The sequence below is a fragment of the Sminthopsis crassicaudata genome, chromosome 4 (genome assembly GCF_048593235.1).
Source record: "Sminthopsis crassicaudata isolate SCR6 chromosome 4, ASM4859323v1, whole genome shotgun sequence".
Classification (NCBI taxonomy): Eukaryota; Metazoa; Chordata; class Mammalia; order Dasyuromorphia; family Dasyuridae; genus Sminthopsis; species Sminthopsis crassicaudata.
In genome coordinates this window covers 57223847-57251311 of record NC_133620.1, presented here as the reverse complement: position 1 = coordinate 57251311, position 27465 = coordinate 57223847, and the positions used below count along the sequence as shown (strand labels likewise).

At 38.2% G+C, this 27465-nt stretch overlaps 2 protein-coding genes across 3 annotated transcripts in view; one reads left to right on the top strand and one right to left on the bottom strand.

Annotated features, from left to right (window-relative positions):
- NME7 (NME/NM23 family member 7) overlaps positions 1-707 on the top strand; it is a 155739-nt gene extending 155032 nt beyond the window's left edge. For both annotated transcript variants that reach the window (XM_074308297.1, XM_074308299.1), the window contains exon 12: positions 417-707. In XM_074308297.1, the coding sequence (XP_074164398.1) occupies positions 417-449 (33 nt within the window). In that variant the 3' untranslated portion in view covers positions 450-707. The remainder of the gene's footprint in view (positions 1-416) is intronic.
- ATP1B1 (ATPase Na+/K+ transporting subunit beta 1) lies at positions 516-25699 on the bottom strand. Its single transcript, XM_074308300.1, has 6 exons — positions 24920-25699; positions 19921-20049; positions 8273-8428; positions 6131-6315; positions 3991-4071; positions 516-1980 (listed from the first exon to the last, which is right to left on the bottom strand). The coding sequence occupies exons 1-6, from the start codon at positions 25014-25016 to the stop codon at positions 1714-1716; spliced, it is 915 nt and encodes a 304-aa protein (XP_074164401.1). The 5' UTR covers positions 25017-25699; the 3' UTR covers positions 516-1713.
- Between the last annotated feature and the right edge of the window lie 1766 nt (positions 25700-27465).

The following is a 27465-nucleotide window of genomic DNA, read 5'->3' as shown; positions in this document are numbered from 1 at the left end:
GTGTTCTCTTAACAAAAACTCCTTTCCCTCAGGACTGTCACAGATGCAATAAGGATCCATTAAGAGGTGATTGTGAAGGCTCTATAAAAGGAGGTTTCTGTTTTCAGAAATGTGATGCCATGTTTTTAGTTTAGGCGTTTACCAAGTTGGACACAGGAGACTGAAATTCCAGCTCAATTGTATGAATCTAGTGCACCTGGAAAATGACTTTTAGCTGATTTTGCCTCATTTTAAAATTAAGGCAATAACTTTTCCAAAGGCAAAGTAGAAACTTGAACTGAACTGTGAACCTAAAGGTAGAATGAAATATACTAACTTGCCGAACCTCAACTTGATCCCAATTTTTAAAAACAAAATTATACCAAGAAATATTGTGCTTATTTAAAAACCACTAAAAACTTGTGTTTGTCTTTCAGGTGCAATATTTTTTCAAGATCTTGGAAAATTAGCAATATTAAAAGTGAATCAGTAACAAAGTGGAACTCTGGAGACAAGAGCAAAGCACGCACATTAAGTTATGTGTTCATTCATTTATTGTCCATTGTTTTAACCTGACTGAATACAAGATCAACAAGAGCACTGTACTCCTGGCAATTATTACATATGTTAGAACATAGATTTTGCACTTTAGACGACATTTAACACCAGTCTATGGGGTACTGCATTGCTTTTTATAAAGTTCAAAATAAAGATTTATTTTCAAACAAGTGACTTTGGTTTATTTCATACATTACACTTTTTCTTGCAGAAAAAAATAAAATTGTACAACTGCATAAATATAAAATTCTTCCACCATGAAAATGGTTAAAACATTCATAAAGACACAGCACCAGCATGTGATGCCTCCAGAAAAAGAAAAGAAAAAAAAAGATAGAAAGAAAATATACAAAGCAAAATAATTAGCCCTATCACCAGCCAAAGTGATAGTTGAACCCAGGTGTCATACACAACTTGAGAACATACTGGAGGACAAGGGAAGAAATGTAGAGACAGCATTCAATACAAAGCACAATACAACCCATCACCTTTTTTTTTTTTTTTTTTTTCTTTAGCTTCACTTAAAATTCAAGGGCAGTTTCCCCTCCCCCCTCCCTGGACAGTCCTCCCTCCCTCCCCCCTGGAAAAAAAAATTAAATTAAATAAAGCTAACATCACAGGAAAAGGCTCTACGGAGTGTTGTTAAATATGTTCATAGATGGGCCTTTATCTCTAAAAGAGCAAAGCAAAAATAAGTACCATGCCAGTTTTATCCCCATTGAGTATTTACACCTTGGACAGCAAACCTTGCTCACATAAAGTAGAAAACAGATACAATAAAACATGGCTTGAAAAATGACCAGAGTATGCACCTATAGTACTGTACACTAAATAAAATACACAAGGCAGCAATACTTAGGGGCCAGAAACACTGCTTACTACAAGTCAGTTATGGAATCATAATTTACAGTAAAAATGGGCACGTCCCAAGGCTCAATTTTTTGTTTTTGTTTTTTTTTTATTTTTGTCATTTACAGTAGAATAAATATTTTGTTGCTATTGCTACACTTTAAATTTACATTCTAACCTAGTAAATGCAGAAAGCTAGTGTAAAGCATATAGATTAAGTGTAGGTCCCATACGTATGACAGTTTGTTCAAGACTAGTAGGTTTTTGTTTTTTATAATTTTTTTTTAAACTTTTTTAAATGGCTAAGGGGGAAGATTGTGCTTGTGATCAGCTGCTCTTTATTTCAAATTTTACATCAAAGCGTCCCTGAAAACGGTCTTTTTCACTGTAGCCAATGTTTTCACCATACGCCTTACACTCTACGCGGACTTCTGTGTCAGTGGTAAGGTTGGTGAACTGTACCGCCAGGAGGGGCTGGAGGTACTTGGGCTGCAGGAGTTTACCATAGTATGGGTAATATTGCAGAGGAAAACCAGAATATCCTCCCAAGCCAAAGTATTCCACGATTCCAACTTTATCCTTATCGTCTTCTCTCTAAAAATAAGACAGGAAAGATTTTCATCATTGACATGATAAAGAATCCCTGCCACCAGCATCATTGCCACAGATAGATACCTCCATTTTATATCCTCCTGGAAATCTCAGTTCATTTTAACAATGGCTCGCTGATAATATTCTTATTTTGCAAATGTAGAAACTGAGCCTGAGGCAGATTTACCACTTGCCCAAGTCCACATAACTCATCTGTGACAAAGACAAACCCAAACCCTGCACATTTTCAAATCCCACTGAAGTTTCTGGGTTCATTTCCCTCTGGTTTAATTTTAATTTTTTTTAATGATGGTTATTCTCCAAAGTTTAAATAGTATATGAGTGTGTGATGAATACCGAGAAGGAAAATACTATGCTCTAGAATGTTCTTTGTGCTCTATGCACTTGGAACCTTTCTATAATTCATCTATGTTCTTGCATCTTCCCCAAATCCATATTCCATTTATGGGTATGCAAGAACTGATGCTGTGTTTCTCTTCCTCTGCCAATAATTTGGGCTTGCACTTTGCTGCTCTAGAGATATGTGAATTCTCAGGTGATAATTCATTAAAATGTCTGTTAAATTCAGAATGCTTCTGCTTAACTTCCTAAAGGCAGTTTAAGCTTTGGCGGGAGTTAACACTGGAAGATAACATATTGACACAAGGAGTTATCTGCCTCCAGGTCTTACCCACTGCTGTGCAAAATCTATGAACCAGTAATTCTTAACTTCAGTGAGTTACCCCTCCAAGTGTCAGAAAGGTTGATCAACATGATAGAATATGCCAGAAGGGATACTAATAGTCATCCTTTTTGATAATCTCTGAGGGCAATAAAATGAATATTATCAGCTGTTTTGCATCTTATTAGACATTCAAGGCAGAGGAAATGTCATGTTGTAGACATTTGTGCTTTCCCTTTCAAAGCATCACCAATTAGGCAGCAGCTTCTTTATGTCATGGTTCAGTTTGATGATATTGAATATCTGAAGGTAATTTGGGGAATCATTAAGATCTATTTCAGGATTCTGCTTTCGGAAACCAGAAAGAATTAAGTTCACCATATTGAGATTTAAATAAATGAAACATCAACAGAAAGACTCTGCTCTTTGATGGCAGTAAGACAAGGCTTATCTACCCAGCATCTCCTCCAGTACCTTACACAGTACCCATACATAATTGGCACTAAACAATTGTCCCATTAGTGGATTTTGCTGGACACAAATCTGGAAATCAAGAGCATTCAAGAATTTGGAGCATGCTCCATCATTCAATCCTTGTTTCTTATAATTGCTGTGAACTAGTCTCTGATGTAGTTGGGATTACATACAGCAAAATATGTGATCTCAAAGGGAGGATGATGTACGAAGGAAAATTCAAAAAGGGTCTCTTGTATAAATGACTTTATAACCTAACCCTCTGTAAGTATAAGGCTAAATCAGATCAAAGACGATGGAGAATAGCCAGAGTAAGCTTGTACTGTAATCCCACCTCTCCTACATGACAGTGGTTTTTTATTTTAATGAGGGCTACTAAACCTAAAACAACTGGGATGTAAATGAATGTTTGGCTCTGACAATTCTCATACTACCTAACAATTAAAATAAACCAACATGTCTATCTGTTTAGGTTCTAAAGCAAAACATCCTCATTCCAATTTGGGCATTTGGGATTTCTTTAAAAACAAAACACTGATGTTTTAAAGAATAAACTGTGATACTTAAAACATGGAAAATGAGTTGGGAAAGTTATCTGGTTCAAATTCCTTCCTGATTGTTGATCTCATTTAATTTTCCAAAGGATTCTTCTTTGAGGGCATGGACCTATGGAAAGGCAGTGATTTTTCTGGCTATATCTGCAAAGGTCTGCACATCATAAATACAATTCAACTAAAAACAGATGTAGAAGAAATCAATCTTGTATTGATAGAAGTATATCAGACGTTACTTTTAGTATAATATTCTTATAAATTATTATAAATAATTGTGTTCCTCAATAATTCTCCTCTTCTTACCTTGCCAGCACAATGAACAGGAAGAACATATGGATTATACCGTATCATCAAATCCTTCTCCAGGGAATCATTTTTGGGAGGCTAAAAGTAAAATCCATGTAATCAGTAAGACAGTAGATTTATAAGCATGCTGAATACACACATTTTAGTACCTGACAAGAGAATCCTGTCAGGTTGTATCAGCTAAAATGGCAGCAGATATTACGGTTGGCATATTGAGATAACAGGAAAATGGTTTTGTTTTTTCCTTCAAATACAAATAATGAAATGGTGCTGACTATGATTTGCTTAACATGAAATGACAAATATTTCACAACATTTAAAAATGCTGTAGGAAACCTAGACCCTTTATTTTATGTTACTTTCAAACCTAGAATGTGATCATTGGATCATAAGTTAGAGCTCAGCGTGACCCTAGGAGTCATGCCCTTCATTTTACAAATTAGGAACTGGCTTCATATTAGACGAGGTGGCTTACCCAGAAGTCACATAAAATAATAGGCAAGTAAGGATCAGGCCTAGGTTTATAGTCTAGAAGACTCAGAGTCATAAGGGACTTTAAGAGCTTCTGGTCATTTTATAGATTTTAAAAACAAAACAACACAACTGAGTTCTAGGGGAATCCAAGGTGGACCGTAAAGCTGGGGCTATGTTCAGAATCCAGCAATTTCCTACGCCACTTCAGATTCATTTCTTGCAAAAGATGCGGCAAAATCCAGGTGATGTCTAAACCCATGAAGCAAAGCTTCTTCCTTATGAGTAGGGCAACAGCACAAGAAGATTACATTATTAATGCCTTTTGTTGTAAAAGAAAACTTGAGCATTTGTATGGTTGTCTCCAGAATCTTCTGCTAGCACTGCATTTAACTGTAAAATGTTAAGAACTATGAATTTACCAGTCTATTCTCTAAAGGAGCAGGAGACATATTGTATGACAGTGAGGAAATTACAGTACTTTTTTTTCCCTTTCTTTGCAAGGCCAAAAGCAATAACGATTCAGTAGATTTATATTTAAATGGTGGAAGGAATAAGAAATGGCAGCAACGAATCAAAAGGAAGTAGAGGGTAATTGGAAATGATCTAAAAGTAAAAGCCACTGTCTTTGCCTACTGGAGAAAAAAAATACAATTATCTCAACAAAGCATGCTACATTGATCTAGCTATATATATATATATATATATATATATATATATATATATATATATATATATATATATATATATCTACATCTTCTTATATACATAGAGACAGAGAGAGAGAGAGAATTCTAGATCATGGAATCCAGTGGTAACTTTCACTGGAGTATTTAAATGTCAGATATATCATCCATCCATTACTAAATAATATTAGCATAATTTATTAAAATTCTTAATGTTCAAGAAGTGATATAGGATTGAAGATTCTGAAGAGCAAGTGGTTCATTGTCCCATTCTCATCCCTCTTCCTGTTTAACCTTCTCTGCCTTTATTCAATATTCATTTCATTAATTGAATTTACACTTGTCAAGGATATTCTGATAATTATTGTCCTCCCCTTCTATTGTATTACAATCTAAACAGAATATCTTTTGGAGAGGAATAAAAAGGATCTAGCCAACATCAGTTCTGCCTCCATTAAAAGTACCAGGATTGGATATGTGCTCAATACATCCAACTTCAATATGTACAGCTCTTTTCCTTCAAATTATTCACATATCATATATTTTACAAAAACTAGCCAGTGGTAATCAATAGAAGGCAGAACATTAGAACCAGATTTCCAAAATGAAGTAGATTTTAGTGCTACAACTCATCTCCCAATCGTCAGTCACATACTGATTCTATCATATCACGATATTTGCCAACATTGAACAAAATTTCATTTAGGGAAAAGTGGGAGTACAGGACTTAGTTTAAAATTATTTCACCACTAGAAAATTGACTGACATCCATAGAGGCTCTTCCTTAGGGATTACAAATAGATAAGGATGCTCTCAATCCTACTAGAGAGATGGAAGCTTGAGGTGAGACTGTTCTTCTGGCAGCACAAATAGTTCTTCACAGCCATCTGATTTTTATTCTTCCTATTAAATAGGTTACCTACATAAAAAGGCTACCCTTAGTGTCTTCAATTTTTTTCAGCCTTTAGAGAATTACTTGCCTTAGGTTTGAAGGCCAGAACTCGATTGAGTTTTATGATGATGCAAGGTTTGCCACTTGAATAGCCAAAGGTTTCATCCAGTATTCCAGAGCAATTGCCCAGCCATTCCCGCCGGAATCTGCAGACTCTCTTCTTCCCTTGTTCATTATTAAAATCTCCTCGGTCTTTGTAATCACTTGGCACATCTAAAATACAAATGTAAACACAGAACAAAATTTTGGCCAACAGCAACAGAAGGGAGAGAAAAAATACCTTCACTATGGTCAATTCTTCTATGATGAGAATATTTCAGATACAAGAGTATCACATCTTAAACTTATCATACCATCGATTTATAGCTGAATCTTCCCCAAATTGCCTAAAAAGTGGTCATCAAGCCTTAATTTAAAAACTGCTGAATAATTTGTTGCCCTGCAAGACAATCCACCTTTTGGATAGCTCTAATTATTTTGGAGTACTTCCTCAAAATAAGCCAGAAATCTATTTCACTGTAACTTCCACTCACTGTCCCTACTTCTGACTTCTGGGGCCAATCAAAACAAACCCAATCCCTTTTCTATATAATGACCCATCAAAGATCTGAATAGATTAACCACATCCTGGACATATCTTCATTTTTCCTAGATTAAGTATCTCTAATTCCCTTAATTGATCATCCTGTTTTTGAGTCACCTCATAACCTTTTTCTGGACTCACTCCATCTTATTGATGTACTTTCCACAACATGGACAATCAAACTGAGTTTAATATTCCAGTAATGCTTTGCCTTAGTCAGACAATGGTGGAACTGTTCTTTAGACACGATTTAAATAGTCATCAGTCCAAAACCTTTCCCTTCATATGTAACAAAAGAATTTTGCCAGCTGTGATAAAGCATATATTTCAAGCTATCACCTTGATGTTATCTGCCTAAGACAGAGAATAAGATATCTTGTTTTCCTATTGATGGAAATAATGGACTACCCAATTATATAGATATGAAGCTAAACATGAAATGTGTGATTTGCCCAGGCCAATAATTAGATGCATGGTTTGCCCAGACCAATAATTGTATATCTTATAAAAACAGGTTCATTGTAACTAACCAGGATTGAAATTAGATGAGTGAACTAAATATCTAGAATAAGAACATGTCAGTAAATAGGAATAGAATCCCCTTCACTGGCATTATAGAAAGTATATAAGAGAAAGTCATTTGATTGTACCTTTTCACCAATGCTCTCTGGAGGCACTTTGCAATCAATACTCTTTTAAGAAATGGCAGTTTGCTATTTTTAGGTTATAGTTAGTGCCTAGCAAGGACATAAAACTTCCGAAAAGATAAGTGAACAAAGAATTTGAAGCTCAATGAAAAATGGTTCTGCAAATTAAGGCAAATATAATTCACAAATAAAGCAGATGCTTGCCAAATTCAAGTTCTGTCTGTTTGCATAAATGCCAAACTGTATTATCATAGACTGTTAGGAACTCTAAGGAATCTTAAAGGTCATTTAAGCTAAGGCTTTCAATTTGAAAGAAGGGAGATAGTCATTGAGTAATTTGTCCAAGATCACAGCATCATTGATTGGATAAGCTGGAACCACAATTCCCAGACAATTAGTCATTTCACTATATCACATTATTTTCATTTTATCCAGTAATAAATGACTTTAGACTTTAAAAAGTCTTTCAACTTTTATAATTTAACAGATTTGATTGACAACTCACTTATAGAAGTGAAGTAAAAAAAATTCTTTCCTTTTATGTGATCATACTACATCTCATCTAATAAAATCTATAAATCTAAATTAGTTCTCACTGATATGATAACATAAGAAAGTACTAGGCATGTAAAAGGTGGTTTTTTTAAACCATATGCATATATATATATATATATATATACATATAAAGAGAAAGAGAGAGAGAGAGAGAGAGAGAGAATTAGGAGAACAGGTAGATCTTCAATAGTGAGTTTTTTGGATGGATTTGAGAAATAGGAATTTGAAAAATGTATATTCAAAATAGCTCAACATCTTTTCCAAAAATAGATCTAATAGTTTAATCTCAGTAGTCATAAGGATCTACATTCTCAGTTATTAAGCCAAAAAACAAAAGGGTGAAAATAAATCATAAACCAACCTCAAAATTGTAAAAGTTACTTACCACCACAGTCCTCAAATTCTAGATCATCCTTCTGGGATCCTTCTGTATATTTGTCCAGGAATCGATTGAGGCTCGCCACATATGAACTAAAGCTCTGGGGTTCACTTGGACGAAAGGAAATTTCAGTCTTTTGAATCTGAGGGACCTGTGTCAATCCTAGACAGGTGAAAAAGATTAGAGGAAAAAAAAAAAACCATAAAGCAAAAGCTCTGAGTAGAGAGGCAATTATGAACTTAATTTAAAAATGTGCCTTCTGTACCAGAATATTTTACTTTATATAGATAGTCCCACCTTTTCTATGAGATTTAACAAAGTAGCCCAAATGTGCTTCTTCCTGCCTTGAATGTCTATGATACTATGTCACTTTATTCTTCCAGCTTAGCATAGCTAGCCTTGAATTATTAGCTGTATGCATGCATATGTATGTGTGTAGGAGGCAGAGAGGCAAAGAGAAGTGGGGGGAAAGAGAGGTAGCTGGGGGATAAAGGGAGAAAGAAGTCTTTAGTAAAACTGGAAGCCTCTTGAGGGAAAAAATCATGTCATAGCATTGTATGCTCTGTGTAAATTAATAAATTATACTTTAAATGAGGAGTTTTTGTTCATTGACTTATTGTGATGTGCTTAGCTTTCCCAAACTGAGAAGATATTATCCCAAAGATCTTAATCTTCATCATCATCATCATTCTATTCCTATGTCTACTTTTATATATCGTTTGCATGAACTATTGTAACACTTGTCCCAAGAACACAGTAAATGTTCAATAGATGTTTGGGAATCACTACTAAATCAAGTTCACATATTTACACCAAAGCCCATTAGCCAAAATAACAAATCCAAAGAGATAAATATGTAGAGCGTGAATTGTCTTAGAACAAAAATGACATTTATCCTTAATTTATTAGGCCCCATTAAGCATAGAATTCAGCCCCCAGGTATATTCTCTCAAGAACTTTGTAATGGCATAGTTATAAATCCATTTTTCTATGAGTGTTGAATATGGATAAAGATGAGATTATGACTTTAAAAAGGAATTAAAAATTAAGAACAATTAGTATAATGTAAGACTAGAGGGCAGGGAATGGGATTATATTATGTTTCCCTTTGGAAAAAGGCTCAGAGAAAAAAAGGAGGACTAAGTTAGATAAATAAATTTTTACTGGAAAATAGAAGGACAGAATGAATGAATTGAGGTATAGATTGAATTCAAAGAAGTGAGATATTTTGAGGATTGTTGTAGGTTGCCAAAGACAGCAACTAACAGTAATGTTGGAATGGGTCAGAGGACTATGTTGGACATAGGGAATCTAAGTAACAATGAACTTATAATACGTCATACAAATATATAAAATGATGTTGACTTAATATCTTTGAAATATATTACCCTGGGATGGGGAAACTAAGCACATTACAGTGAGTCGATGAACAACTCCTCATTTAGAATTCAATTTATTAATAGGACATTTAGATTGGAATGGAACAGACAGATGTCTATATAAGACTGGTCTAAAGGAGAAAAATGTAAAGGTAGATGTATAACCCTGAGAGTCATCTCTGTATAGGTGGTAGAAGAATTCATCCTAGAATATAGTCTTAGATTTTGACAAGTATGCCTTTAAAAGACAAAGATAACTGAGGGTATGCACCCACATATATAATTAACAGGTGTGATCATTCCCAAACAAATTTCAAAGATGTCAAAGAGACTCAGAATGAACAAAAGTCTTTTGGCTTCAGGAAGAAGATAACCAGTGACTTAAATAACTGTAGATACTAGAGATCAGAAAGAACAGAAAACAAAATGGTCTAGGTGAAAAATAGTTAATAAAATTCCAGAAAAACATATCAGAAAGCTTGCATCTCTTCAAGAAGGGTAGTATACTTTTTTCCTGAAATTTAGTGGTAAGGCGCTGAAGAAAGATCATGTGCTAAGTAGAAGATACAAACATATCCATACCAGAGTGGTGGGATTGGTCTCGTCTGGGATTTAGGAAGCTATGGAGAGTAGCAAAGAAGCTATATCATTTATTAGAGTAAATATCAGTAAAACTAGAGAAATATAGTCCAAATGAGCTGCAGTGAGAAGAAAGTTATCACACAGAGAGTCAATTCAAAGTAGTGTTCTTCCACAGTGTTTCAGCAGTATCGGCAAACACCAAACATGGTAAAATCTATAAATAATAATTTAGATGTCTAAAAAGTCCCATCATCAAGTAAAGAGGAGGCAGTGTTAAAAAGCTTTGAGATGAGTTGTATTTAAACATTTATGATGAAGTCACACATTTATGATGAAGGTTGGAAAATAGTCTTTTTGCCTTCTGATTACTTTTTTAAGGATACTAATTCCAGATTCACAGAGAAAGACAAAATTAGGTAACCTAGAAAAGTTAAGTTAAAATAGTCTTCTAACCAAGATAAAAAGAGGATAATGCAATAAGGAATAAACACGTGAGTCCCAATCACACATGATGCAACCTCTTCCCACGGCACATTAGTAGTTATATGCCTGTTGTAGCCTCATTTGTGACTTTTCCCATATAGTCATTTGAAAACAAAGGAAAACAGAACAACATTTACTTACCTAGAAAAGTTTTAGAAATGTTCCACATTATGTTTCAAGAACTTAACACACAAAATATGGAACTTAATTAGCTCACTAGTTCCTAAATAGATTCTTCGAGGTGACCCAAATCAGAATTCATTGCTCTTGAGCACTCATGCCAAGTTCTAGTCTTTTACCTACTATGGTAGCTAAGCTACTGACATCTTTCAAGTGTGGAGTGATAAGTATTGCAGACGTTACAGAGCATGGTCAGTAGTAACTGGATATAAAAGTAGTTAATTGTCATATCAGCTCAACATACCAAGAAGTAACATAATAGATTTTCTGAATCTTTGATGAAATGAGAGATCTTACTCATGAAAATGTGTGGGGGCAAGACCACAAGGCATTACCGTCCTGCAGAAGAGTTCCACAAAATGGGTCTGGTATTTGCCACAGCTGTTGTACTGGGATCTCCAAGGTCCCTCCCAGTTGTAGCTCTATGATCCCATGGCTGAATCAAAAGGGATGCTCTATGAACAAGACTACTTGAATATTAAGCTTGTACCACAAACTTCTAATACAAAAAGCTTCTGTTTCCACTAATGGAAACTATTTCTGTATATCCTTGAGGTCCCATAAGCACTAGTTTTGATTTCTATTATAATATTCAGGATGAAGTGTGCGTGTGGGGGGAGAGAATTAAGCAGTCTACTTAATGATCTGCCAAATGACCAAGACCTGCCGAGAGCCCATTTGGTATCTGTTTTTTTTTCTCCTTATTTCCTTGCCTCACATTTCTGAATAGTCTCCTCTTTTATTTCTATTCCTTCCTATGATCATTTAGCCATCTTTCCCCTCCTGAGGAAAGCTGAAGAATTCTCCCTTCCAACAAAGTCAGTGAGACTGACTTAACACCCATCTATTCTCCCTTACCTAGTCAGCACTGAAGTAGGATGTTTTAGCTTAGAGATGAGTGTTTTATACAATCACTCCGAACAATGAAGAAAATTCCACGTCTCAAAGGTAATTAATTTCTCAAAAGTATCAAATGTCTGTGATTAGATAAGCTACATGTTTGTGTGATGGGCATTTGAGAGTTGGGAATTGGCACGTGTACTTTGAGAGAAGTGATTAATATGCATGATACTCACAAAAAGTTCTTTTATTATTCATGAAATACATTTGGATTCCTTAATTGGCCTTCTATGGAGGTACACATAAAATCAAGATTGCTTTTATTACAAGACAAATTTTGCATGTAAATGGGAAAAGTAGCCCTTACCCATTCTTCTCTTAACTCCCTCCCAGAATCAAAACTTCTGACCATTTTCAATTGTTCACTTCTCAATCATCAAACCAAAAGAAAGGAGAGAAGAATGAGCTTGGACTCATCAATTTTTGTTACACAATCTGGCACTGCAACACTTTCTGAGAGCAACAAAATTGTTAACTTCCTTTGGGGAAGGGAGGTTTGTACAGTGTTTCATTATTAGTTCTTTTCAAACTCAAATGAATACTTCTGGTTTGTCTCCCTCTCAAAGGGCTCACTCCCTAAAGTTGTTACTTGTAACCTTGGACAAGGATGAGCTTTGTTTCCAAGAATCCCTCCCAGCAGCCAAAGATAGCAAAATATCCAATCAGAGGTTTATTGGCTTCAAGTTATATTCCAGGAAGTGGCTTAACCTTTTCTCTCTTGAAATCCCTTTGAACCTGAATTCAAATTGATCATAGCAGGCTATATCCAAATCAACTAATTTAACAGTTTTGCTTCAAATTGAAGAGTGAGAGATTACTCAAGCCTTCCACCCTGCTGCTTGGAATCCCTTGATTTCTTCCAAGACTTAGATCACTGAGAAGAATTTGAGATCTTTAGAACCATAAACATAATACTTCCAATGAACAAATCAATTGTGCAAGATGCACTAAACGCTGAGTAAATAAAATACCTGTAAGCTTGGTTGGTAGAAATTAGCAATTCCCTCTGGAGAGGGAGAGCATGTAATAAGAAGAGGGAAAGCTATACGAGAAGAAATAAAAAGGAACAAAGAACAAAAGGTCAAAAAGAAGAAAAAATGCATCACATTGTCATCCATGCTTTGGTTTGTTAGGGCTAGGAAGTTATAAAGAAAAAAAAAGGAAAGGGGAGGAAGAGGTTTCTTAGGTCAGAAAAATATCTTTTGTTTCTAGTTAGTCTTCCTTATACTGTAGCAAGCTAGCAATTGTAGGGATTATTGTGTGGGTATCATGCATATTGTTCTGTATTGTATTTACAATAAACGACAATTTCATTGTAGAACACAGCTACCTGTGCACTTAACATATCACCAAACATTCTAATGGATATGTTTTTAGAGCTTTCTAGAAGTATACTAATATAAATAAAAATGGTACAGAAGGGCTGATAAAGCTAAAATAGCATGAGCAGCATTGCAATTGTTATCTGATCACATATATGCTATATCTGTACAATGTCTTTGCTAACCATTGTAATCATTTCCTGTTAGATCTTTGCTTTCAGCTGTATTAATTTTCAACAAGTTTTTAGAATTTCAGTCATTTGGCATGAAATCTTACTGAAATTTCAGATTTGTTATGCCAGTTCAAGTAGGAAAGCTATGCAACATAAAGCAATCAAAGTGCCCGCCACGGGTTTTACAAAAGTATCTGAAGAACTTAAAAATCCTATCCATAGTTGTTCTCTGGAGTGTTTTCTGGGGTTTGACTATCCTAAGTGGGAGGAAATTCTTCCTCATAGCTTACCTCATGCTATGGATCAAGTTCCTTCTCCCATTATGCTGACCATTTGTTACTGGATGTTTTTCCTTCCAGAAGTTTTTGTGACAACCACACAAATTATCTGACAACTTTTGTGTCATTTATTAGGAAAATGGTCTTAGGGATTTTGCATAGCATCATGCATGCTATCCAGGGGTTAAAAATGGCAAACTTTAAGATCTTGTATGCTTTGTTTGAGATGATTTAATATAAAGTGGAATTTAATATGAAAAGGAAAATAATAAAGCAATAGCAGCTTAATATTTTTAGCAATAGATTTTGCTCAACACCACAATGAAGAGCAAAACCTACAAGAAAAAAAATCCCACAAAACAATTCCTTTCAATATAGAAGGGATTCACTTACTAAAAATTTAATACTTTGAAATAGGACTCCATATTGATAAAAAAGAAATGTGATGTTGTTCATTGAAGCATTTAGGTAGGTAAAGGGATACTTCTCCAGCTAGAAGATTCAGAATGACTCGTCTTTTTTTTTTTTTTTTTTTTTTCTTCTCTCTCTATCTCTTGGCTAAGTTATATTCAGGCAGAAAAGCTTTATATCTGATATTATTTTAATGGACAGAATAAGAAGAGATGAAGAGATAAGGGAAGTGTCTTCTAGTTTTATTCATCATTGTTAGTACTGTTGAAGTACTGCTTGGCTTTCCTATTTACTCATATAATATGGTCTTGGAAAGTAAATTGTCTGTGGGTCCCAAAACATTTTATATACTTCATTAATTGCCTAGGATTTCTGAGAAAGTGGCCAGGAATTTACTTCTATTTTCAGAATCCAAGGTTCCCTTTTCTGCTCTTAATTCTAGAGGATAGTGCCTTAGCAGGTTAAAGACTCAGGCTTTCCTACCCCAAGATCATCACTCAGAAAACTTCCTAAAAGAGTTGGTGATAGAAACACTTACTCCTCTTCCTCAGCCACAAAATGTGTGAATGGGATGATGTTCACACCTCTCCAGGATTCAGGATAAAAAGGGAAAAGGCAATTCAGATGCTATGACTGGAGATAATCAAACTGCCAAATTCCAAGTCAAAAAAATTCTAATTGATGGAGACAAAGAGCTCAGTATGATTTTAAGATCAAAAAGGAATAGAAAATCATAAGAATGTTGGCCATTTTTAACTTCCCTTTTGAAACCTATTTCAAGGAGAATAGAAGCCAAAATAGAGTCTTCTTTCTCCTTTGTGGTTTTGGCAATAGAAAATGTTAATGATAAGAACTCTTAGATTTAGATTTAAACCACATTATAGCATGAATATTTATTTACTAAGCCCTGTGAAGAGAAGTTCTATTGTAAAAACTTTGTCAAATTAATACATTTGAAGAGAAGAAATATTTCACAATCAAAAGGGAAAAATTTAAATAAATTCAGAATTCTGGTAACATTACAATCAACTAATTTCCAGGCATCCCAAAGTCCCCCTCTTTTTCTTATTCTGGTTATAGCACAGAACAGAATAAAATTTTGACCCTTTTAAAATGTGTTGTATTAGGCACTCTATATTTGATTAGATACACAGACAGATACACACATAGATACTGACATAGATCTCCTCCCTCCTCCTCCGTACCTCTGTTGCAAGGAAAAGGAGAATGTGCTCATTTGTTACCTGCTTACCAGGAAGCTTGTAAGCTTGGAATCTCCCCTGTTCCTACCATCTGACATAGTGACCAGTCCTTTCATTCCAATGTGATTACGTGACTTTAAGGAGTCAATCAGTATCTGTGAGAAAACCAGGCTTTTCCATCATACTATTTCATAAGTAGAGGAGTGAACAGAGAACCATTTAAAGACACAGGAACTACTTTTCTTCCCCAACCTAACTAGAGCTCATCTGATATCACTGTCTTTCAAATTCAATTTTCTAATAAAATGAGTCAATGCAAGGTAACTTTCTTTGTAATGAAATTTAGTAATTTCAAAAGTGAAATCAAAAATAGACAGTAACATGATTGAGAACATTTAAGTTACAAATGCCCAGGAAATCTGTGAGAGAATTTAAAAAACAGAAAGGAAGAGTGTCAGAACGATTAGAAGATCTGAAACTTTAAAAGGATTTAACCCTCTTAAAAATTGGATTCATTTTTATAAAAACTACCTGGCTACATGACTGCACCTCCAGGAATCCTTTGTAAAGGATATTTATAGGAATATAGATAATAGTGCTGGAGGAGAGAAAGACAAAGGTAGAATGGTTTAACCTGGATGTGGCCTGTTTTGGGGAATCTTATACTAGGGGATAAGAATAGTTGGCACTTCACTCTGGGCCTTTACCTCTTATTAAAACCTAAGGAAGAGGCAGCTAGGTGGTGCAATGGACAGAGAACCAGCATTGAAGTCAGGAGGACCTGAGTTCAAATTTGACCTCAGATACTTAACACTTCCTAGCCATGTGACCCTGGGCAAGTCACTTAACCTCAATTGTCTCAGCAAAAACAAAACAACCCCCCCACAAAAACAAAAAAACAAAAAACAAAACAAAAACAAAACCTAGGAAGTTTGCTCTGCTAAATGCTCCACAGTAAAGAAGAAAGGAAAGATTATATATATATATGGTATTACACATTTTCAAGTTTTTCTCTTTCTTGAACTACGTTACCATGTTCTTTAAGACTCTTTGTGGATACTCTTTTCTATTTACTGAATTTTCCCATTACTGAAAGTGATATCTGTCTCCCTTTCCAGATTTTCAGAGTATTTTAAGAAGCCCCCTTTTGAGCCCCATCACACCAAAGCTTGAATTATATTTGTTGGGCTAAGCCAAATTCTCTCCCTCCCACATTTCCTACCCAATAAAGAATAAGCTCCGCAAGGACAAAATTGTTAGGTTTTTTTCTTTCATTTTTGTATTTCTAGCACGTGACACAGAACCTTGTAAGTATTAGGCAGTTAATAAGTGTTCGATTCACTGAGTTTATTATTTCAGAGTTCTGCACTGCAATTTTACTTGTAAAAGTTCAGGATTATTTCAAAGTCATTTTGGTCTCCTTCCCAATTTTATTTCTCTATCCAATACATCTCCCGAGGTGTATAGGAGTGACATTCACTGACCCATAGAGGTTAGAAAAGCACCAAATAACTGCTGCTATTTAATTAGGATTTCACTGAAATAAAAGAAATTAAATTATAATGTTCCAAGGTATAAATGCAGTAATATAATATGTCAAATAAAGCTAAGGCTGAACTGTTATTAATCTCTCAACTCAATTTTATTTCAGGATGTCTAAAATCTCCATAGCACTTAAGAATTTTAAACCTGGTGTTTCTTCTAAGTCACTGCATTTGATGGTCACAACAACCTTATAAGGTAAGATTTGGCGGGTGTTTTATCCAAGGCTCAGGGCAAGACAGCCAGCTAGCCACTGGCCTTAGAACTAAAAGCTGGATAAAAAAGTTCTTAGCATCTGGGTTTCTTGTCTATATATTATAATGCCTCTCCTCTAATAACAATGTAACTGCAAATAAGAATGATTAGCTTTCTCTCTCATTCCAATTAATACCACATTTAAGGGGATTTGGGAAGCCAAAGCTCTGAGGGGGCCTGAATGGTAGAGTAGCATTTCAATCTAAGTTTACATTCCAGTTCCCAGAAAGTTATTTCACTTGCTTTGGACTCACCTTTTTCCCCTATAGAAGTAGGGGAACTATTCATTTTCTCTGGTCTTTTTCAGCTCTAATATTTTTTGGTTTGACCTCAAAGCTGCCAGAAGAAGGCAGTGTCTAGTGAAGAATATATCACATCACTTAATGATGCCCTCTTCTGGGTTAATCCAATAAAAGTGTTTCTTGATAGTAAGAAGTTATGATCAGCTTCATTTTCCTTAGCAGAAATCTATCAGCATTTCCAAATGTTTATTGTGGCAATTAGAAGCCTGACATTATATTATAATAGTGCAAAGATTCGTGGAAGGGAAGGAAAAGAGGAGCTAAAAGAACTCAAGAAGCTGGTGGACGGAGTGGAGAAAGGGCAGGGTTTCTGGGAAGCTCTTTTCCTCTGAGTCAGCTCAAAGGACAGGAATGCATATTTCCATGATGAGCCATTATCATTCCTTTAGAGAAGTGAGGCTTTGTCAGGTCAATCCATCTGCTTCTGGGACACTAAATTTAGGTGCTAAGAACTTGTCTTTTGGAATAGGGCCGGGGGAGCTAATTTGGAAGAGAGACAGAAAGCTTGGTGTGTAAGTTGTGGCCAAGGTCATTTGTCCACAGACACACTGAATCTTATTTAAGTCCCCAAACCTGTGATGTTTCCCTTTTAAATTAAATTTCTGCCAAAAGGCATATTAAAGTAAATTTATACTTTGAAAGAAATTCAAAAGAGTTAACATATCCAAAAGTCATTTTTTCTAAATAATAAGGTAATAAAGAAAAAAAAAGAGTTTGGTTTTGTGGTAAATTTTGGCTCAATCTGTAGCAAAGAATTAAATAGTAGCACTATTGGGCAAAAATTCCTGATCAAGTTCAACTTCATATATAAGAATTGTTAACTGGTTTCATTACTGAATAATGGTTTATTGAATAATGGTATAGAAGGAAAAAAAAAGGGTTACTCAAATGAAGTTTGCTATTATTGATACCACAAATCATCATCATTATCATTATCACAACCTGAAATTACTAGCAGTAAAAGCCACAAAAGGTATGGTATATTTTTTGATCATGGAGTTGATGTTGTGTAAATCATCTCTGTATTACTCTGCAGAATATCAAAATGGTTGTCTTCTTTTTGTCATACACTTCTTTCTGAATGTGTCAGAAAGCTCCTCACAATTGCATAAAACCAGCGTTTATCTCATTTGTGGCATTTTCTTCCTCTGTCTCAATCTCTTTTAATTCAAAGTTTGTCCCATTGGCAAATGGCTTTGGTTTTTTTTTTTTTTTTATTAATCTTACAAATCATTGGAATCAAATCATCTGGGAATAATCTTCTCTTGCAATGTTTGCCAACTGCAAAAAAATATTAAATTGGTTTCTCAAAGAGACTGTAAGATTTTTATATCTCTGCATCTTCACAAGGACGAGAACTCTGATTTTGCAATTTTCCTGTGAATTTTGATTTAGATCAACTTCGTCTTTTGACAAATGAGGAAACTGAGGCATAAAGATATTAAATAACAGGTCACATATTGAATGGCTGAGCAGGCACTTGAATACAGATCTCCTGATTAACAATCCAGACTTCCCACTGTTTTTCACATCCAAGAGCCAGACTAGGTGTGACAGAAATGTAGCATGCAGCATTTGATCTAAGCTACTCAGTGCCATGTAGACACCCTCATGATTGTCACCTAAATTACCACTATTATTAAAAGTGCCTGAACCGTGTTCCAGAAAAAGTAGAGAAGGGACAACTCATTACTATGTCATTGTAAGGCAGCTTCAAGGTCATTTGTAATGTGGGAAAGGAGCAGTTACAACACTCTTCTCCTTTCTCCAGAGTTCTGCCTATGAAGACTTCCAACAAGAGCTAAAAAGAAATTCTACTGCTTGAATGCTAATCGAGCACCTCTATTCCAATACCAAAGGGAATGAGGTCTATAGCATAGTTTAGCTTATAGCCCAAAGCATTTAAAAACTATTCTGGATAGATGCCGTGGTTATGACATTATCAAAAAGGTAGGTAGCTGGGGGAGAGGGGAAAAAACAGGTTAGAGTGAGAGAGAGAGAGAGAGATTGAGAGAGAGAGAGAGAGAGAGAGAGAGAGTGAGAGAGAGAGAGAGAGAGAGAATGAGAGAGAGAGAGAGAGAGAGAGAAAGAGAGAGAGAAACTGTTTAAAATTTTGTAAGATACTCATCCCTTCCACCCAGGATGTTCAAGTATTAAAGGAGAATAGCTAATTAAGGCACAGCATACTCTAATATGGAGAATAACAACATTCAATAAATAGCCTGAATATACTAAAGTCTGGAGAGAGAGTTTAAAATCAATGGTTCAAGATCAAAAAGCAAAAAGAAAGAAAAAAGGAGAAATGAAGTCAGAAACCTTAGCTCCCAGTCATTATGACAATGAATCTTCATGTGGTTTACTTGTTATTTTTGATTCAAATATTTAATTCCAAATTTGAAAGTGAAATATTAAAATTATTTATTAAATTATGATGAAAGTAGTCAAGAGGTAGTTTCCTCCATCCATGTATTACAATGATAAGATATCTCTGTCCTGGGGAGTTAAGATAGTACTATGCAAGTTGATCACCTAGGAATGAAGTATTTCTCTTTCCTCTTTCTAGAGATCATTAAAAATTATAGGATTTTAAAGAACTATTTAACTCCACTATACTAGGAAAGTGGGCTTGCTTATGTTTGTTTTACCTGGTGGTGCTACTCGATCCTGATATTTAGGTTGGAATTCACTGATGGTGAGCAACATCACTTGGATGGTCCCGATGAATATGCCAGCTAGGCACCCATAGAATATTAGGTAGAAGAGGAGGATCTTAACTGCAAAAGAACAGACAGAAACACATATGCTTTGATGCAGACACGTGCCTCAGAATGCAAGTCTGATCACCAGTTGATGAATGGATTTCCTCATCACCCTTCTACCCCTCTACCACTGAGGCTCCTGTGCCAAGGTAGCAAAGAAAAGAACAAAGTCATTTTAATGCGGGGCTGGGGGGCAACATGGTAAGGGGATGGGTCCATTCCCACAGGATGAACCATGTTGACACGTGGATTTATAGGAGACATTCAAGCCGCATTCGACTCATCTTCGTTCTTTGACAATTCAATCATTAATGCTTAAAATAAGAAATGTTGCTCTAAAGTGGCTACAATAAAAACTGGAGCTACTTTTCAATGTCACAGCAAGGTCCTTCAAGTGTGATGACAAAACTCCTAGAACACACTTGAGTTTTCTCATGAGAGGAGTTGGTCTAAATAATTTCCAAGATCTCTTCCACTTTTAAACCTGCAAGCCTATGTCTTAAGTCTCCTTGTTTACTACATATGTGTGTATATATATATATACACACATATATATGTATGTATACATATATATATGTAATATTCCTTCATGTTAAAATGCTGCATTTGAAAATCCATGCTTCCCTAAAATTAAATACTGCTTCAGCTTCTAGGAGAGGAATTCTTAGTCTTTTTCTTGTATCATGGACCCAAAGAAACAGAATAATGTTTTTAATAAATAAATAAAATATGTAGGAATACAAAGAAAGCTTATTATTATTAAACACACAGATATATATGTATATCTACACATGTGTATTTATATGTAAATATATAATCATATATTTATGTCATATAGGCATTAATGAATATGAATATATGCATATATACCTATACATAAAACAAGTTCACAGGCTATCAGGGAGTTATAAAGCAATAACACAGAAAAATCCAAGAAAGCCCAATTTAAGTTTCTTCAAATGTTACCTGCCCACTAGGTGTAATATCCTTGTGCTTAAGAGGAGGGGGACACTCATGGAATAAGCAACCATTATATTTTGTTTAATTGTCCAGTTAATAATAATCATTTTGTTTTTAAAAGAGCAAGAAATGGTTTCAGAATTTTTCACCTTCCTTTCCCTCCAGAAGTTAAATAGTATGGAGGTCAAAATAGCTGCAGAGGCAAAATTGAAGCACATTGACTGGAATGAGGCTATCAGTTACTGGTTTACAAGGATTATCTCCACTGATTAACTGCATAGTAACATGCTGTACTAGGCATCGCCAGGCAGTCTGCAGTAAGGCAAAGAGAGCCTTTGCCAAAAGACTTCATGCTAATGGGGAAGTAGTAAAAAGTGAGAAAACAAGAGAGATGCAAGATTAAAGAAGAAATCAGTAATAGTGTGAGGGCAGAGGGTCTATGTGACTTCCATTAATTGAATGTTCCATTAGTTCTTTCTGAGGACGAAAATTTTAGCTGAATCTCAGGGAACAAAAATACGTTCAAAAGGCAAGAGTGAATACTGGCCTCTGTATTTTTTTAAAAGCCAACTTTCTGTGGACAAGATATAGCACAGAAAAATAATTTTATATTGTTTCTGAATTGAAAAGGGGGTAGTGAAGAAGAGAAAAACAAATTCCATTCTAGTACTCTAAGGGTTAAGCCCAGTATTCTGTATCCAGGCAGCAGTAGGCAAATGGTAGTAACATGACGTCAAGAGAGATTTGGAAAATTTTTCCAGGGAATGCTCCTTGGAGGTACATGGAGAGTTGATATAGCCAATTCTAACAAGATGTCTCTCTTTGCTTTTAATTCTTTTCCCTCCCCATTCTACTTACCCTTTTTAGCTCACCTCAACATAGGAATCTTAGGTGAGTCCTACTTACCTTTCCCTAATATTCACCACACAATATTATTCATTGAGTAGAATACAGATACTTAAAGGTAATAACCTGCCAAAAAGGTACATAATCCTTCCAGGCTGAACACCCCATCCAGTCACGTTATAAGTAAAGCAATTTACCTCAAGAACAAACAGCCCTTTCACATAAAGTTGACTGGAAACCCACAGAGGAATAAGGAATTTTTTACTTTTAAGGACATATTATTCAGCAGACTCTCCTGCCTGCCATAAAGGTACTAGATTATAGTCCAGAATCTAGTCCTGATACCTTCAAAGGAATATCTTTAGTGCAGTACTCAGGAGGAGGCTGATTCAATTCGGGTGGGGTGGCAGAAATCAGACCAGCCATGGTTCCCAGTAAGAAAAATAATCAACAGAACCTTATGGGAAGAAAGGCAGTGTGCCCTTCATGGGCCTTAGGCCATTGGTGATGATAAACTAGTATCTGACCTCAGCTTAAAAAGGAACAAGAAAAAAAATAACTATCCACCCTAATAATAGAAATGAGAAAATCTATGATCATTTAAGGGGTCCTTTCCTTTTGGTTTCTATGATTCAAGTACATGAAAACCTTCTCTATTTGTCTTGGGGAAAATCTACTACAGGTAAAAATGAGCCAAGGGCATCTTGTCCTCTCCCCAAGGGCATCCATGTTTAATTAACAGCTTGAAAAGATAGTTTCATCTGTTTAAAGCAAACACCTATCTTTTCCTCAGCTATCAAAAGGAAGAGGGTTAAACTGTCATTTTTTCTATCTCCCCCTCCAAAGGGAAAATTAAAAAAAATGCAAATATATATATATATATTTTCCAGCCTTACTCTTGTCTAGAACATGGTATATACAAACAAGAATATATCACCCATCAGTGACATCAATAGATAGGTACATGTTTATGTCTCTATCAAAGTACATCCTCTAAGAGGATATATTAAAAGCACAGGTTTATATAGATATATATGGATCTACACACACACACACACACACACACACACACACACACACACACACACACACATAGTGTTGTTTCCCATTAGGCTGGCTTAAACAATTAGCCATCCCAAACCCTATTACCTTCTAAATCAAATATTATCCTAAGCAGAATCATAAAAATGGAATGAGGAAAAATAATATATCAGGGAGAGGGTAAGGACCACCAGAAAGTTTTATCATGAAAATTCACAGATATGCTTAGTAGAAGAATCCTGCTTGTTTTGATATTCCTCAATGTGTAGGTATATGTGCTCTTACTGTCTTCCTTGGAAGTGATGAAAAACAAGAAAAGGAGACGACAGCAAGCAAGGGGGAGAAGGGCTGGGTTAATCTGTTGTGTACCTTTGCAGCCTCACTCAAGTTACATCTAGTTGCTAGGTGATGGCCCTTTCAAGGAGCTGTTCACTATGGGCTTTCTTGCTTCTTTTCAACCTTATCCTCAGTTTTCTCGACCCTTTATTTGGGTTTTTTCTTCCAAATTGAGCAAAGAAAAAGCAGGTTATTATTCTCATTCAGGTAATCTACATTTTGGTTCTCTCCCAAAAACAAAAAGAAAAGAAAAAGTCAGTGTCTCAAAGTCCTACATTTTCCTTTATCCAGGGTTACCCATGTTTCCTTGTGACACCTTGGAACCAGGTTTCACCTTGACTAACCTTGGAGTGTGATGCATTATTAACCCTTTGCTTTCAAACTAAATTCAAGGGAGACCTACTACTGGCTACATTCATTTTTTAAATGGCCTCTTCTCTTTTCTTCCATTTCAAAATGTCAGCCAAACACCTTGTTTTCCTGACTCATTCTGCTGCTTCATCCCACAGATCCTCCCATCTAAAAGACTCCGCATCAGCTCCTATCAAGGGTTTGGTGGTGGCAGTGATGCTGATGATGTTGGAAAAGGAGGGGGCAGTGATGCAGGAGGGGGGAGTTCCCTCCCTCTCTCCCTCCCTCCTTTCTGGGCCGCAGTCACGACTCTTATAGATTTGACTACAACATGCCCTTCAAAATGACCTTTTTCAAAAAAACATGTCACCCTTTCCCAAAGCGGAAAAAGAAGCAAGGTGCTTTCTTTTCATAGGAAAACCGACTTAAGCAACAGGCTAGCTATATATTTATCTGGACTAGATTTAAGGAGATACTGATATTCATTTGTAATAAAAATATGATTCTCTACTGTTCTTATGGTTATTCCCTTAATAAGCTTTTCTCCAAAATATACCCAAGATGCTAATTATGTTCGCATCCATTTAATCTTTAGGGGGAAAAAAAACAACCCAATATATTTTTCTCCATAATCCCATTTCAGAGTCAAGGTTCAAATCTGTGTCCTGACACTGAGAAACCCCTGAGCTGTAAAAGATTCTGTGGCAAGTCTTTGGGGGGGGGGGGAAGCCTCTAAAACCATTATGATGAAATACTGCAGTATAGTCTCTCCACACTGACTCCTCTCCTCCTCCTTCCCTCTTTCTAGAAGCACATTTCAAAGCTAAAGAAGAAAGATGTTACAATACGCCCTTCATACCTTAAAACAGGCACTTCATTGGCTTTCATTACCTACTGATGCTCTGCCTAATTTCAGACCCAAACCCCCTTTTTTTTGGGAGAGTGGGTGGGGGGGAAGGGAACATTCAGTGCTCTGGGGGGTCTGGGTTATATATATTACGGAGTAGCCTTGCTACCACAGTTTGCCGGTTATGATGATGGCCACCCGCTCTCCTAGGCTCGCAAGCTCTTTCTCTCCCGCACCTCCTCTCTCTCCCTTTTCCTTGCCTTTTACGAAAGATGACAAGTCGGGGACAGGCAGAATGGCCGTGTCTCGACGCAGCCTAGCAGCTGGATCAGCGCCTCATGCTCGCCCCATTCCACCCTCCTTCCCTCCCCTCCCCCCGCAAGATGCATTGCGGGGTCCGCAAGTGCTAGCAGGGAGCCGGCCGGCGGGCGGGCAGGAAGCCGCAAGGTCCGCGATGCGGGCAGCAGGGGGACCGAGGCTTGGGGGGTCGTGGGGTAGACTTACACCAACTGCCTCCGGTCCTGCCCAGAAACTCCTTTTTCTCCGAGTTCCAGATGAATTTCTTCCAGCTCCCCTCTTCCTTGGCTTTCCCGCGGGCCATGGTGGCGGGTTGTCAGCTAGCTTCCTCCGCAGGGAAGGACGTCCCCCCAAGCAGACCTCTCCGGCCGCCTCGAGGACCTCAGAAGCCGAAGGTCCCGCCGCCGGGTGCTGGCGAGCCCTGCTCCCCTGGCTCCGTCCTCCTCCTCTGGGCTCTCTCCGCAGCCTGGACGGACGGACTGACGGACAGACTGCGCCGCTGCCGATGCGGCTCAGACTGCGAGCGAGGAGGTGGAGGTGCTCGGCAGTGCAGAAGCCGAGGCAGAAAGAGGGGAGGAGGGAGAGAAAGAGAGGGAGGGAGGGAGAGAAAAGGGAGGGAGGAGAGGAGGGAGGGAGGGCTGGACTCCGATGCCCGACACTTATTGGTGGGCGGAGGAGAGCTCTCGGTCTCTCTTTGGTTATACACGCGCTCTCGGCCTCTGGGGATTTGGTACTTAGCAAACAGCCGTTCCCGCGGGTGCCCCCGCTGCTCCGGGAGACCTGCGCTTTCCCCCACTTCCTCGGCCCCCGGCAGAAGCTGGGGCGGGGGGACGATGGCAGAAAGAAGTATAGTCGGACTGACCGACGGACAGGTTGCCCAGGACACTCACGCCGGCCTAATGCAGAGAGATAGGCTCGGGGGGCACCCCCCAACCTTTACTATATACCGCGACGCGGTGTCTGAAGACTCCGCCCACTTCGGGCCGGGCTGGCCAATTGTCAGTCCGAGGAAGGCGGAGTCTCTTGCCCGAAGGGGCGGGCACGGGGCTGGCACAATGGAGCGGATGAGAACCGGAATGTTTAGGGGCTAGAGAGCTGGGAGGAGGGAAGAGGGACAGCGGTGAGAGCTCTTCCCCTCTCTCCCCATCCCCCGCCCACCTCCCCGGAGCTTGGATCCTCCCCCTAGCTGGGGCCCCGGAGGGGGAGGAGGGGGGAGGAGAGACACCTGAGTGGAGGATTTTGGACTTGCTTGGCCGAAGCCGTGGTTGCCGCAGTAAGAGCTGCCACCTTGCAGACGCACCGCGGTCCCGTTCAGCGGGCTGAGGGGGATGGGAGTGGGCCTCCTGGCTGCGAACTCTTCCCTCCTCTCCCTCCCTCCTTCTCTCCCTCCCTCCTTCGCTCTCCCCCTCTCCGCTCCCTACCTCCTCTTCCTCCACCCTCCACCTCCCAGGCCCTTGGAGGAGGTCACCCCAGGACGCTTCTCCACTGCGGGGACTCTGCCCTGGGGGCTCCGCCCCCATCTGCTGCCTTCCTCCCTTCTCCCTCCCCTCCAGGTCCTCTCTGACCGCTCCCTGCACCTGCTGCCCTCCGTAACCTCCGTGCTCCCCACCCCGGGAATTGCGGCCCTGGCCATTCTCTAGGCCCCCAGGCCGGGGCCTGGTCCCAACCCTTCTGGAGATTATTCCTGCGCGCTGCGGGAATATGCCACTCGGTAAGGGAGTGCAAGGGTGCCCAAGGATCCACAGAACAACCCCCACCCCTTCCCTCCAGTCACCACCTTTACCACACCAGGAAGCTCCCAAATGGATCAAATGGCGCTGCCCTCTTTCCTGCCGTACAGGCTGGTGACAACATGGGCAGATCAGATGGTGTCTCAGTGACAGTACTGGCCGGGCAGGAACCTAGGGCCTTCCTAGGAGGCAAGATTCACTTGCCTTTTTTTTTTTTTTTTTTTTTTTTTTTTTTTCCTGCTTGGGCTGCCCTGAACTACATTACCTTTCCCTGGGTGGAGGGAAGCCTTTCTCAGGGGACAGAAATGCTTTCCTGGGTGGCATCCCCAAATCCCGCCGGAAGCTCTCAGAAGCCCCGAGCTTGGGCTCTTCCTTTCCTATCATCTCCTCTCCCTCCTCAGCTAAGAGACTCAGCTGGTTCACGGGCTGCTTTCCCTTCTTCCTCCTACAAAGAGTAGTAAGTGACAGTTTCACGGATTTTTCCCAGGACAATGACACAGCAGAAACTTGAATGGTTTTTATATAGAGGGGACCCATCCCCAAGGGACAGCTTCGTGAAAAGTGGGGGACTTATGCCTAATAGGGGAAGGGCACCAATGCCAGTGGTGAATTGTTGATCACTGGAAGAGACTCATTGTGACACCCTACCCAAAGTCACCTTGCTGCGGTTTGGTCCAACCTTGAACTACCTTCTTGTTGATACATTAAGGCTTTGAGAGGCCAACTCTGAGACCTTGGGACCAGGACGAACCTGAAAATTCCTGAAACTTTAGGGGCAGAAAGCTGCTCGATTTGCCCCCTGGCAGAGAGCGTTGCCTGCTGATTTGTGCATTCTGACTCCTTTGCAGGTAACCACTAGAACAAGACATTGAATACAAATGAAGCCGCCACCCCCAGCTCAGCCCCTGCAGTGTTTATGTTGGAAACTTCCCAACCTGATGGTGGGAACAGGGCAGGAAGAGGCTACACCTGCAGAGACCATTCCCTTCTCCTCCACCCAGTTTTTCTGGGTTCACTTAGAAG